Raw genomic sequence first — 12883 nt, 5'->3', positions numbered from 1 at the left:
CTTCCCATTATAGAAAGGTGTATCTTACAGCTGTTATGAATTATTGTAATTTATTTAAGTTTCTTAAGCACAGTCGAGATATTACTAATGCAAAACAGATGTTATGGATTTCTTTCATAACTATAAGCAGTGACACATTTCAATGTCAACTAGTAAGAAACATAAAATAACCCCAAATGTTTCCTTCTTAATTATAAAGCAAAACAGAACTTCAAAATAAAAATTCTCAACATTTATTTCAAAAACAAGTTCTGAGCAATATTAAGTCTACATCCAGGTGAATATCAAAAGTTAATTCACTAAAATATTATCAGTCACTTTCACGCATTGCTGGTCAAAAGGGGTTGTAAAATGGTATGGTTGCTCTGGTAAAGTTTGCAGTTTATTATAAATTTAAACATACACTTATGGGGCTTCCGGCAAGATGGAGGAATAGGTGGACGCACCATACCTCCTCGCACAACCAAGATTAGAACAACAATAATTTACAGATAGAATAACACTCAGAACTGATAGAGGATTTATCTGAATGGAAGTCGGACAGCCAAGAAGTTGAAGTAGACCCATTCATCCAGACCAGTAGGAGACAACGGGCCAGGCGGGCGTGGGGCTGGCGCGGGTCGGCGGCGCGCGGAGGTTGGGGAAAATCTGGCGTGAAATTGGCGCGACAGCCATCCAGGGCGCAAGAACGCAGCGGTGATCCCTGAGTACACAAGCTGCGGCTGGCGGACCCTGTGGGGCAGCGATTGTGGACCAGGGCAGAGCTCGCAGCCCAGGATCCCAGAGAAGGGTCTGAGCCCAGGAGAACGGAACTACCGCCATCGTTCCCTCCCATCCCCTCTCCCAACCCTGCCCCCACATATAATGTCACAATCTAGAGACTGGGGTGCCCAGCCCCAGTGAACACCTAAGGCTCCGCCCCCCACCGTAACAAGAGCGACCAGACTGAAAAAAAAAAAAGAAGAAACAGGGAAAGACATAAGACATGTTTCCAACAGAACAGATCAGTCCCAGGACTCATCCTTTTGAGCAACCAAGAAATAGCCAATCTATCAGATGCACAGTTCAAAACACTGGTGATCAGAAAGCTCACGGAATTGGTTGATTTTGGGCGCAATTTAGATGAAAGGATGCAGGTTACCATAAAAGAGATGCAGGAAGATACGCGGAGGAGAGCCAATAGTGAAAGGAAGGAATCTGAGTCTCAAAACAATACAGTGGACCAGAAGGAAGATAGAATCAACCAGGCAGGAAAGCATGATGAAATAAGAATTCAAAAAATCGAGGAAAAGCTTAAGAGCATCCAGGACACCTTTAAACGTTCCAACATCCGAACTATAGGGGTACCAGAACAGGAAGGAGAAAAGCAACAGATGGAGCACATATTTGAACAAATAATAAAGGAGAACTTCCCCAACCTGGCAAAGGGAACAGTCTTCCAAGAAATCCAAGAAGCTCAGAGAGCCCCAAAGAAGTTGGACCCAAGAAGAAACACACCAAGGCACATCATAATTACATTAGCCAAGGTAAAAACAAAGGAGAGAATCCTAGAAGCAGCAAGAGATAAGGGGACAGTCACCTACAAAGGAGTTCCCATCAGACTGTCAGCTGATTTCTCCAAAGAGACCTTATAGGCAAGAAGGGGCTGGAAAGAAATATTCCAAGTCATGAAAGACATGGACCTCCATCCCAGATTGCTCTATCCAGCAAAGCTCTCATTTAGAATGGAAGGGAAGATAAAGTGCTTTTCAGATAAGGTCAAGTTAAAGGAGTTCATTATCACCAAGCCCTTATTTTAGGAAATGCTAATGGGACTTATCTAAGAAAAGAAGATAAACAAAAGACATGTATAAGTAAAAGGACAGCAAACTCACAATTATTAACAACCACACCTAAAGCAAAACCAAAAGAAACCAAGTAAACAACTATAACAGGAATAGAACCACAGAAATGGAGGGCACATGGAGGGCTAGTAGCAGGGGGGTGGGAGGAGGAGAGAGGGGGAAAAGGTATAGAGAATAAATAGCATAGAATGTAGGTTGAAAATAAATAGGGGGAGGGCAAGAATAGTATGGGAAATGTAGAAGCTAAGGAACTCATAAGTATGACACATGGACATGAACTAAAGGGGGGGAACATGGGTGGGAGAGGGTGTACAGGGTGGAGGGGAAAGAGGGGGGAAATGGGACAACTGTAATAGCATAATCAATAAAATATATTAAAAAAAAAACAAAAACAAAAACAAAACATACACTTACTATATCACCCAGCAATCCTACTTCTGGTTATCTTCCTTAGAGAAAGAAAACTTACACACACACAAAAACCTCTAATGAATGTTTACAGCAGCTCTGTTCAGAAACACCAAAACGGATAATAACCAAATGTTTTCTAATGAGTAAATGAATGAACAAACTGGTATCCCTATAATGGAATATTACTTTGAAATGAAAAGACAGATGAATTTCAAAGGCATTATGCTAAATAAAGAAGGTGGTCTCAACAAGTTACACTGAGTTCATTTATTTGACATTTTGTAAAAAGCAAGCCTCTAGTATAAATATTTTAACATGTTTTGCCAGGCATTTACAGGGAAGAAGGCAGTGTGACTATAAAGCGAGAACATGACAGAGATATTCCTATTGATGGAATGGTTCAATATCTTCATTGTGGTGGTGAATGCAAAAAAAAAAAAAAAACCAATATGAATAAAACAAAAAGGAAAACGGAAAAGAATGACAGAGCCTCAGGAACATGTAGGACGATACCAACAAGTTTTACATTTTGGTTATCAGAGACACAGAAGCAGAGGAGAAAAGTACTGAGCAAAATATATATATTATACATATACATACACACGTATACATATATATGAAGAAATACTAAATCAAAAGCCTGCCAAATTTGGTAAAAAGACATAAACATACAAATTTAAGAAGCTCAGATAACCTCAGAGACGATAAACACAAAAAAATCCAAGCCTCAACAAATGATAATTAAACTACTGAAAAAAATTTTTTTAATCCTGAAAGTAGTTAGACAAAAACACACATATACGTCATATAGGGAAACTTGGAATTCAAAGACAGTAGATTTCTTAACAGAAACCATAGAGGTCAGAAAGAATTGAAACATTTTTTGAAATACTGAAAGAAATGATCTGTCAACCCAGAGATCAATATCCAGTGAAAATATTCTTCAGGAACAAAGGTTTAATAATGACAGTCTCCAATGAAGAAAGACTAAAAGAATTTGTCTACGTGAATCTACTCAAAAAGAAATACTAAAGAGAATTCTTCAGATGAAAAAAAAATGATACTAAAGGGTAACCTGGAATATCAGAAATGAAGGAAGAGCAATCAAAAGTGGTAAAAATCACACTATACTTATTTATCACACACACATATTTATCACACTATACTTCTCTTCTTCCTTAAAATATGTAAAAACACAGAAAATAAGAATTATAACATTCTTATTTGATGGTTTTAAAATGGCTGCAAAGTAGCTGGAAGCTCCTTCCTCTTGCTCCCAACCAGATTGGTCTTGCAGCCAAACTACAGAGCAACCAACTCGAAAATGTAGTTGTGTGTATATAAGTGAGTGTATGCAAAGGCCAGTGTATGGGCATATATGCAAGTGTTCGAATGCCTGCCCAACTGTGAGGGCACTCAGGGGTGGGCAGCCGGGGCTCTCCTGGTGGAGCCACCGCCACCATCACCACCCAGCCCAGCAATTCTGGCCACACAAGTTTGAAGCGGGAACCATTTTGTGGAATTTACAAAATCCTCCTGGGGACAAAGCCACTGGAGTGGCCTCAGCACTCAGCCATACCTCTGTGCCCTCTGCATGAGGCCAGGTCTCACACCCTGCCTTAGAGGCTATCCTGGGCACATGGACTGCAGTATTTGCTGGGGATGAGACTGTCGCCTCCCCAACTCTGGCCACTGGAACCAACCAGAGTCTGACTGAGGAGGCTGCAGATCGGCCAGGGAGCTGGGCACACTAAGGGCAAAGAGGCAGAAGTGGTACTGGCTGCAGAGGCCTTGGCGGGAGTGCAGCGGCACGTCCCAAGGGCTGAGACTCACTGGAGGAAGCCTGACACTGTCCTGAGTTACAGTTTTGCTGCTGGACTCTTCCCTTCTTTCCCCCACTCCATCAGGATGATATGAGACCTGAAAGAAGACAATGTATATACAGGATATATTCTACTGATTTGGGGAGAGAGAAAGGTAGGCACTGGTGTAAGAGAGAAGAATTGATAGGTTGCCTCTTGTATGTGCTCCAGCTAGGGATCCAACCAAAACTGAGAAGTCCTTTCAAGGCAGAGGTGGACATGATAGGGGTTGAGCCCCTCAGTCATCCAGATGGAAGAAAGTTCCCACCAACAAATGGGCCAAAAACTACCAGAATACAAATACAAAAGAAGAGTCCACATAATCCACCCAGGGGACATTCCTAGAGCATCAGATCAAGAGATCAAAGAGGCTGTACCATGGGGGTTGTCTCCACTGGGGAGAGACAAAAACTGCTGGAGACAAATCCACCATCCTTTTTTTTTTTTTAAGTTTGTGGCTACCCACCAAAGGCCCCAGCAAAGGAAGGGTGGTGCATACTGGAGTAATGCAAAGAGTGTAACAACATCCACGCATCACAGGAATACAAGAAGGAGAAGAGAATGACCAAGGCATCAAGAACCTATCTGAAAAAATAATGACCGAAAAGTCCCCTAATCTGGTGAAGGAAAAAGTCGCACAAGTCCAGGAAGCGCAGAGTCCCAATCAAGTTGCACCCAAAGAGGCCTACACAAAGACACATTTAAAATGATCAGGCTTAAAGACAAGGAGATATTCCAAAAGCCACAAGATAGAGCAGGTAGTTACCTATAAGAAAGCATCTATTAGACTGTCATCTGATTTCTCAACAGAAACATTTCAGGCCAGAAAGGAGTGGCATGAAATATTCAAGGTGATGAAATGCAAGGGCCTACAACCAAGACTACTTTACCCAGCAAGGCTATCATTTAAAATCAAAGGAGAGATAAGGAGCTTCCCAGATCACAAAAAGCTAAAGGAGTTTGTTAAGACCAAACCAGTACCGCCAAAAATTTTAAAGAGCTTGTTTTAAGAAGAGAAAAAGAAAAAACGAAAGGGAAAAAAATACAGAGGAAAATAGTGTGATAATAAAATGGCACTACACTTATCAATGATCACCTTAAATGTAAATACCTTAAATATTACAACCAAAAGACATAGGGGAGCTGAATGGATAAGAAAATAGGAATCACATATATGCTGCCTCAAGAGACCCATCTCAGATCAAAAGATACACATAGACTAAAAGCAAAGGACTAGAAAAAGATATTTCATGCAAATGGAAAGGAAAAAAAATTGGGGGTAACAGTACTTATATCCAACAAAATAGACGCTAAAATCAAGGCTATAGTAAGAGACAAAGGAGGACACTACATAATGATAAAGGGAACAATCCAACAAGAGGATATAACCCTAGTAAGCATTTATGGACCCAACACAGGGACACCTAAATACCTTAAGCCACAGGTGGCAAACACAAAGCCCACTGGCCAAATCTGACCCTCCACCTTATTTTATCCGGCCCTGGCACCTTGTTTCTACACGGCAGCAGCACTGAGATCCTTGCCCCTAGTTAAGAAGTAGTTACATTTATACAGTTCTAAAATTATATTTGGTCCTTTGAAGGCAACCTCGAGGCTGATGTGGCACCCAGTAAAAATGAATTTGACACCCCTGCCTTAAGCAAATCATGATGGGCATAAGGGAGAGATCGAAAGAAAAACAGTCACAGTTGGAGATTTTAACACCCCATTGGCTTCAATGGGTAGATCTGCCAGACAGAAAATAAACAAGGAGACAATGGCTTTAAATGACACACTATATCAAATGGATTTAATTGATATCTTCAGAGCAGTTCATCCCAAAGCAGCAAGATATACATACTTTTTAAGTGTGTATGGAACATTTTTAGGATAGACCACATATTAGGACACAAAGAAGTCTCAATAAAGTTAAGAAGATGGAAATCATATCAAGCATCTTCTCTGATCACAAGGTTATGAAACCAGAAATCAACAAGAACACTGAAAAATATGCAAAGACATGGCAGCTAAATAACATGTTATTAAACAATAAATGGGTCAAAAATGAGATCAAAGAAGAAATCAAAAGACACCTTGAAACAAATGAAAATGAGGACACAAATTCAAAACCTGTGGGACAAAAGGAAAGCAGTGTGAATAAGGAAATTTCATAGCATTACGTGCCTATCCACAAAAAGAAAAGCTCAAATAACAATCTAACTTTACATTTAAAGGAGATTGAAAAAGAACAACCAACAAAGCCAAAGTAGAAGGAAGGAAATAATTGAGATCAGCACAGATAAAAATGAAAAAAAGTCTAAAATAGCGATACAAAAGACCAACATAACCAAGAGCTTGTTCTTTGAAAAGATAAATAAGATTGACAAACCTTTAACTAGACTCATCGAGAAAAAAAAGAAGGGACCCAAATAAATAAAACGAGAAATGAAAGGGAGATATAACTGACACTGACACACACACACACACACACACACACACACACACACAGGAAAGGATTGTTCATGAAAATATTATGAACTATATGCTAAAAAACTGGACAAAATGGATAAAGTCCTGGAAACATACAATCTCCCAAAACTAAATCAGGAAGAACCAGAGAATCTGAATAGACAGATTACACCTAATGAAAATGAAGGAGCAATTCAAATACTTACAACAAACAAATGCCCTGGAATGGATGGCTTCACAGGTGAATTTTACCAAATATTCCACGGAGAACTAACACCTCTCCTTCTCAAACTATTTCTTAAAATTCAAGAGAAGGGAAAGCTCCTAAAGTCATTTTACAAGGCTAGCATTATCTCAATCCCAAAAACCATATAAAGACACTACAAAGAAAGAAAACTATAGGCCAATATTCCTAATGAACAACAATGCTAAAATCCTCACAAAATATTAACAAACCTAATACAGCAATGCATCAAAAAGATCATATACCATGATCAAGTGGGATTTATTATGGGAATGTATACTCATAAATCAATAAATGTGATTCAACATAGAAACAGAATGAAAATGAAAGATAAAAACCACACGATCATATCAACACATGCAGAAAAAGCATTTGATAAAATCTAGCATCTACTTATGATAAAAATTCTCAGCAAAGAGGGAATAGAGGGAACATACCTAAACATAATAAAGGCCATATATCATAGGTGACAACACAAGGCCCACAGGCCCAATCCAGCCCTCCACCTTGTTTCTATCTGGCAGCAGCAGCGAGCTCTCGAGTAACTATTAAGCAGTAGTTACACTTATATAGTCCTAAAATTACATTCAGGAGTTTGAAGACAACCACAAGGCTGATGTGGGCCCCAGTAAAAATGAGTTTGACACCCATGCCATATAAAATAAACTCACTGCCAGCATCATACCTAACGGGTAAAGACTATGAATGTTCCCCTTAAGACAGGGAACAAAACAGGGATGTCTGCTTTCACCTCTTATTCAGCATAGTACTGGAAGTCCTAGCCACAGCAATCAGATAAGAAGAAGAAATAAAAGGCATCCAATTGGAAAGGATGGAGTAAAACTGTCTTTATTTGCAGATGACATGATCCTGTCATAGAGCACCCCAGCAATTCCTCCAAGAAACTACTGGAACTGATGAATGAATTCAGCAAAGTATCAGGATACAAAATAATATCCAGAAATCAGTTGCATTTGTATATGCAAATAATGAACTGAAAGGGAAATTAAGAAAACACTCCCATTCACAATTGCTACAAAAAGCAATACCTAGAAATAAACCTAAGCAAGGATATAAAAGACCTATACTCAGAAAATTATCAGTATGAGACATCGAAGAAAGAAACTGAAGAAGATACAAATTATTGGAAGCACATGTGTTCATGGATAAGAATTAACATCATTAAAATGTTCAGACTACCTAAAGCAATCCATAGGTTTAATGCAATTCCTATCTAGATTCCAATGATGTATTCCACAGAACTAGAACAAATATTTAAAAAAATTATAGGGAACCACAAAGGGCTCCACATAGCTACAGCAATCTTGAGAAAGAAGAACAAAGTTGGAGGATTCATATTACCTAATATCAAACTATACTACATAGTAATCAAAACAGTCATAGCAACAAAACAGCATGATACTGGCATAAGAACAGACACATAGATTGATGGAACAGAACAGAAAGCACAGAAATAAACCCATACCTATATGGTCAATTAATATTCAACAGAGGAGCAAGTATATACAATGGGCTAAAGATAGTCTATTCAATAAATGGAGTTGGGAAAACTGGGCAGATAGCATGCAGAAGAATGAAACCAGAACACCTTTATACACCAAAGAGAACAAATTATTCAAAATGGATCAAAGACTTAAGTGTTAGACATGAAACCATAAAAATCCTAGAAGAAAACATAGGCAGCAAAATCTCAGACATTACTCAGTAGTATTTTATCGGTTATACCTTCACAAGCAAGGGAAACAAAAAAGTTAAATAAATAAACAAATGAGACTGCACCAAACTAAACAAGTTTTTGCAGAGCAAAGGAAAACATCAATAAAATTAAAAGACAACCCACAGAATGGGAGAACACATTTACCAATACATCTGATAAGCAGCTAGTATACAAAATTTATAAAGAACTTACAAAACTCAATACTATAAAAACAAACAACCCAATTAAAAAACGGGCAAAGACCTGAATAGACACTACATAAAGAGGACATACAGAGGGCCCACAGACATATGAAAAAATGCTCAACATTACTAATCATCAGAGAGGTGCAAATTTAAACTGCAGTGAATACTGCCTCACACCTGTCAGAATGGCTATCATCAATAAGTCAACAAACAACAAGTGCTGGTGAGGATGTGGAGAAAGGGGAATCCTTGTGCACTGTTGGTGGGAAGGCAGACTGGTGTAGCCACTGTGGAAAGCAGTATGGAGATACCTCAAAAAATTAAAAATGGATCTACCTTTTAACCCACAGATCCCACTTCTGGAAATATATCCGAAGGAACCCAAAACACTAATTTGAAAGAACATAAGCACCCCTATGTTCACTGCAGCATTATTTACTAGTGCAGCCCAAGTGTCCACCAGTACATGAGTAGATAAAATAACTATGGGATATTTGAACAACAGAATATCACTCAGCTGTAAGAAAAAAGAAAGTTTTACCCTTTGCAAGAGTAAGGATGGACCTATAGAACATTATTCTAAGTGAAATAATCCAGTCAGAGAAAGACAAAAACCATATGATTTCACTCATATGTGGAATTTAATGAACAAACTGTACTAACAAGGAAAATGGGGACAGACTCATAGATAGACAGCAGGATGACAATTAGTGGGGGGATGTGAGAGGGTGGAGGGATTGAGCAAAAAGGAAAAAGTACTCATGAACATGGACAATGGTATGGTGATTGCCCAGGTTAGGGTGGTACAAGAGGACTAAATGATAATGAAATAAAATATAATAAGATTTTATATTTATGAAACAAAAAGTAATATATTTCAGAAAAACATTTGAAAATAAATAAAATGTGGCCCTGGCTAGTGTAGCTGATGGATTGAGCTTCTACTTAGACAAAAAGCTGCAATGAAGGTTACTCTCAACCTACCACCAAGGAAAATCTGCATAATCTATAAAATTATTATCTTTCTTGAGCTAGTCAGACCTGAAGTCACATGACAACCAAGTGTAAATGAGCATTTTTCTCCTTCAGAGAAAGACAGAACACATAAACTGTTCACCTTTGGTTAAACATAGAGGAAGAAAGCAGCCACCACACTAGTGGATAAGAAGAAATCAATTAAAATTTTGACAAATTCTTAAAAGACAAATGTGAAGTAGAGTGTCATTTACAACAGATGCAAACCTAAGGCACAAAGGGTCTCTATCAGAAAGACTGGAGTCACATCAGCAACCTGGAGAGCTCCCCTCAGTGGCACATACATGCAGAGACAATCAGCTGCACTGGATTACAAAATGAAGCCAGAACTCTTTTGTGGTGGGAAGCAAAAACTCTTAAGTTCTTGAAGAAGCAGCAGGAAAGCAATTGGGGGATGTGGGGAAGAATTCCCTTACTTCTGAGGGAAGAAGAGAAGTCAAACCCATCTGACTCCGGAGAGGATCAGTAAAAATACTCCTGCTACCAAGACAAAGATCTGTTGCTTTGGGAAGATGGGCAGAGGCAAAAAATTCTGGGAGGAGACTGGAAACTCACTGGGCCCACGGACCTACATCAATACCAAGCCTATGTCTACCACCACTGCAGGAGGGACAAGACCATTCATAGATCCAGACTGACTTTGCACTGGGAAGAAGCAATAGAAACACCAGGGAGCCCTATCCCCAAGGTGTGGGTCCAAAGGACCTGCCCAATGCTGGGGACAAACCACAAAAATGCAGAACTCCTTTTAATTCCACAATGAACCTAGTACCAAGTAATAGCATCAGTATCTACTGCTAGTGGCACATCAAGTGTACACAGAAAGAGTCCCCTCTGAGGTGCAAACACATAGGGACTTGCTAAAAGCTGAGAGTGCAGCTGGAACACTGAGGAAAACCCTCCAGCTTCCAAAACCCCATTTTAAGGATAAGAAAGAACTGAATTGAATTCACTACTAGAAGATATGGCAGGAAGCTTCCACATAAAATAACCCCAGATATAGCACAAATTGTGGAAAAGAAAAATTAAGAGGAAGATTTAAAGGCAGCCAAAACAACATGCACAAAACAACACTATAACAGACATTTTGTCACAACCTGTGAAATCCAAAAGACATTGGAAGGATATCTTTAAAGATCAATCCAGTTATCAATGATCAACAACACATTCCTGGTTTTCTTCCTACCTCTCAGACAGTTCCTTTTCTAATTCCTTTGCAAGATCTTTCTCTTTCATTCAGCAGTACATTTTAGGATTCCTCATGGTTCAAGTCCTTTTCTATGTTCATATTTTGCTCACAATTTAATTCTATATTCTTTCCATAGGCAATCTCATTCTCATTTCTGTTCAAGGATTTAATTTCTACTTTCTAGCATATCACTCTGGTGTTATATCTCCTACTTACACTGTTTCTGAGCTGCCTATTTCATATTTTTACTTCACTGTTTCACAGGCACTCAAGTTCAACATGTCCAAACTGAGGTTACAACCTCCCCTGACTTAGTCCTCTTCCAACTTTCCCTATCTCAAGAAGTTATTATCTGTTAATGGCTACTGACCCCTCTTATTTACAACACCATGCCCATTCAATTGTGCTTCCTAAATATCCCCAAATCCACCCATCTCTCTACCTCAGCTGCCATTATTCTAGTCCAAACTACAAACTTCTGTCCTGATTGGTGTGGATCAGTGGACTGAGCACTGTCCTGCACATGCTAAGGTCACTGATTCGATTCCCAGTTAGGGCACATGCCTGGGTTGCAGGCCAGGTCCCCAGCTGGGGTGTGTGAGAGGCAACTGATCTATCGAATAATCTCTCACACATCAATATTTCTCTTTCTTTCTCTCGCTTTCTCCCTCCCTTCCCCTCTCTAAAATAAAAAATAAAATCTTAAAAAACAAAACAAAACTATACACTTCTGTTGCATGAACATCTTATTGGCTAGTCATTTACCCTCCTGCAACTACTATTACACCCCTTCAATCCACTTTCCCTGTAGCATCCTGAATAATTCTTTACAGAAAGGGAGTTACCCTTCTGCCTTCATTAGGCCCTGCTTAAAAATCTTCCAATAGCTTTACATGGGTCTTAGGTCTGTGATCAAACTCCTTACAACAAACTCCACACAATGCGGACCTTTCATAATTTGCTTCATCTTGTACCACACTCCCTTGTTTTTCCCTTCTCTAATCACTCTGGCCTCCTGTCAGCTGTGCACAGATGCCATGCTCCCTCCTAGCACAGTGCCTCCCACAAGATGTTCTGTCAAAGACCTCTTTGTTTATGCCTATTCATTTTTCAAATGTCAGTTCAAGTTTCAGGAAATCATTCCATGTTCTCCCCAAAAGTTAAATTCCTGATTTAGCATTATGTAACTCTTCTCTGTAACATTTAACACAAGCACAATTTTAGACTTATTTCTGTGATTATTTAACACTTGGCTTCTCCACTAGGCTATAAATTCCATGAGGATCAAAGCTAACATCTGCTTTTGTTCACAACTTAATTTTAATGCCTGGTACATAGAACATGTATAATAAATTTTTATTGAATGAAAGAATGATATAGAGAACATAGGCTTAAATGTAAGCCATAATAATGACATGAAACTTTCAGGGATATTTTGATATTTACTTACCAACAAGAAAGAAAAGGTAAACTCATAGACTGAAAACAATACCTAAAAAAAAAATTTTGTAAAATGTCTTACCTAGACACAAATTCACTTAGTTCTGAATATGCAGTGGGCTCCATTATTATGTTGAGGTCAGTAATAACAGAAGATAAATTCTCCTGATTCTAAAATTTTAAAAAAGTTTATGTATCAGAGCACGTAAACATTCAAATAAAATAAAGACAAAAATAATTTTAAAATTTATGCAAAATGAAATGCCACCAAGTAACCAGAAAAGGTAATCAATAGAAGGTACTGAAAACATTGGTTATTTGTTAAAAGAATGAAATCAGATCTGTCCTCCATACCAAAAACCAAAATGAGCTTCAAGTGAATTACTCACTTAAATGTTAACTCATTACTGAGCAAGAAAACACTTTCTACAAAACAGTAATTAAAAAAACAAGCAAATTAGATGAA

The 12883-nt window shown here is 38.6% G+C and overlaps 1 protein-coding gene across 4 annotated transcripts in view; it reads right to left on the bottom strand.

Moving 5' to 3' along the window:
• The window catches only part of LOC123822774 (centromere protein P), a 278910-nt gene that overhangs the window by 235741 nt on the left and 30286 nt on the right, over positions 1-12883 (bottom strand). For all 4 annotated transcript variants that reach the window (XM_045844932.1, XM_045844929.1, XM_045844933.1 and 1 more), the window contains one exon: positions 12500-12588. In XM_045844932.1, coding sequence (XP_045700888.1) covers positions 12500-12588 — 89 coding nt within the window. The remainder of the gene's footprint in view (positions 1-12499; positions 12589-12883) is intronic.

This window comes from Phyllostomus hastatus, unplaced genomic scaffold, assembly GCF_019186645.2.
Source record: "Phyllostomus hastatus isolate PE091 unplaced genomic scaffold, TTU_PhHast_1.1 phas_contig_41, whole genome shotgun sequence".
Classification (NCBI taxonomy): Eukaryota; Metazoa; Chordata; class Mammalia; order Chiroptera; family Phyllostomidae; genus Phyllostomus; species Phyllostomus hastatus.
The sequence above is the reverse complement of the archived record's forward strand: the minus strand, read 5'-3'. Positions and strand labels throughout refer to the sequence as shown.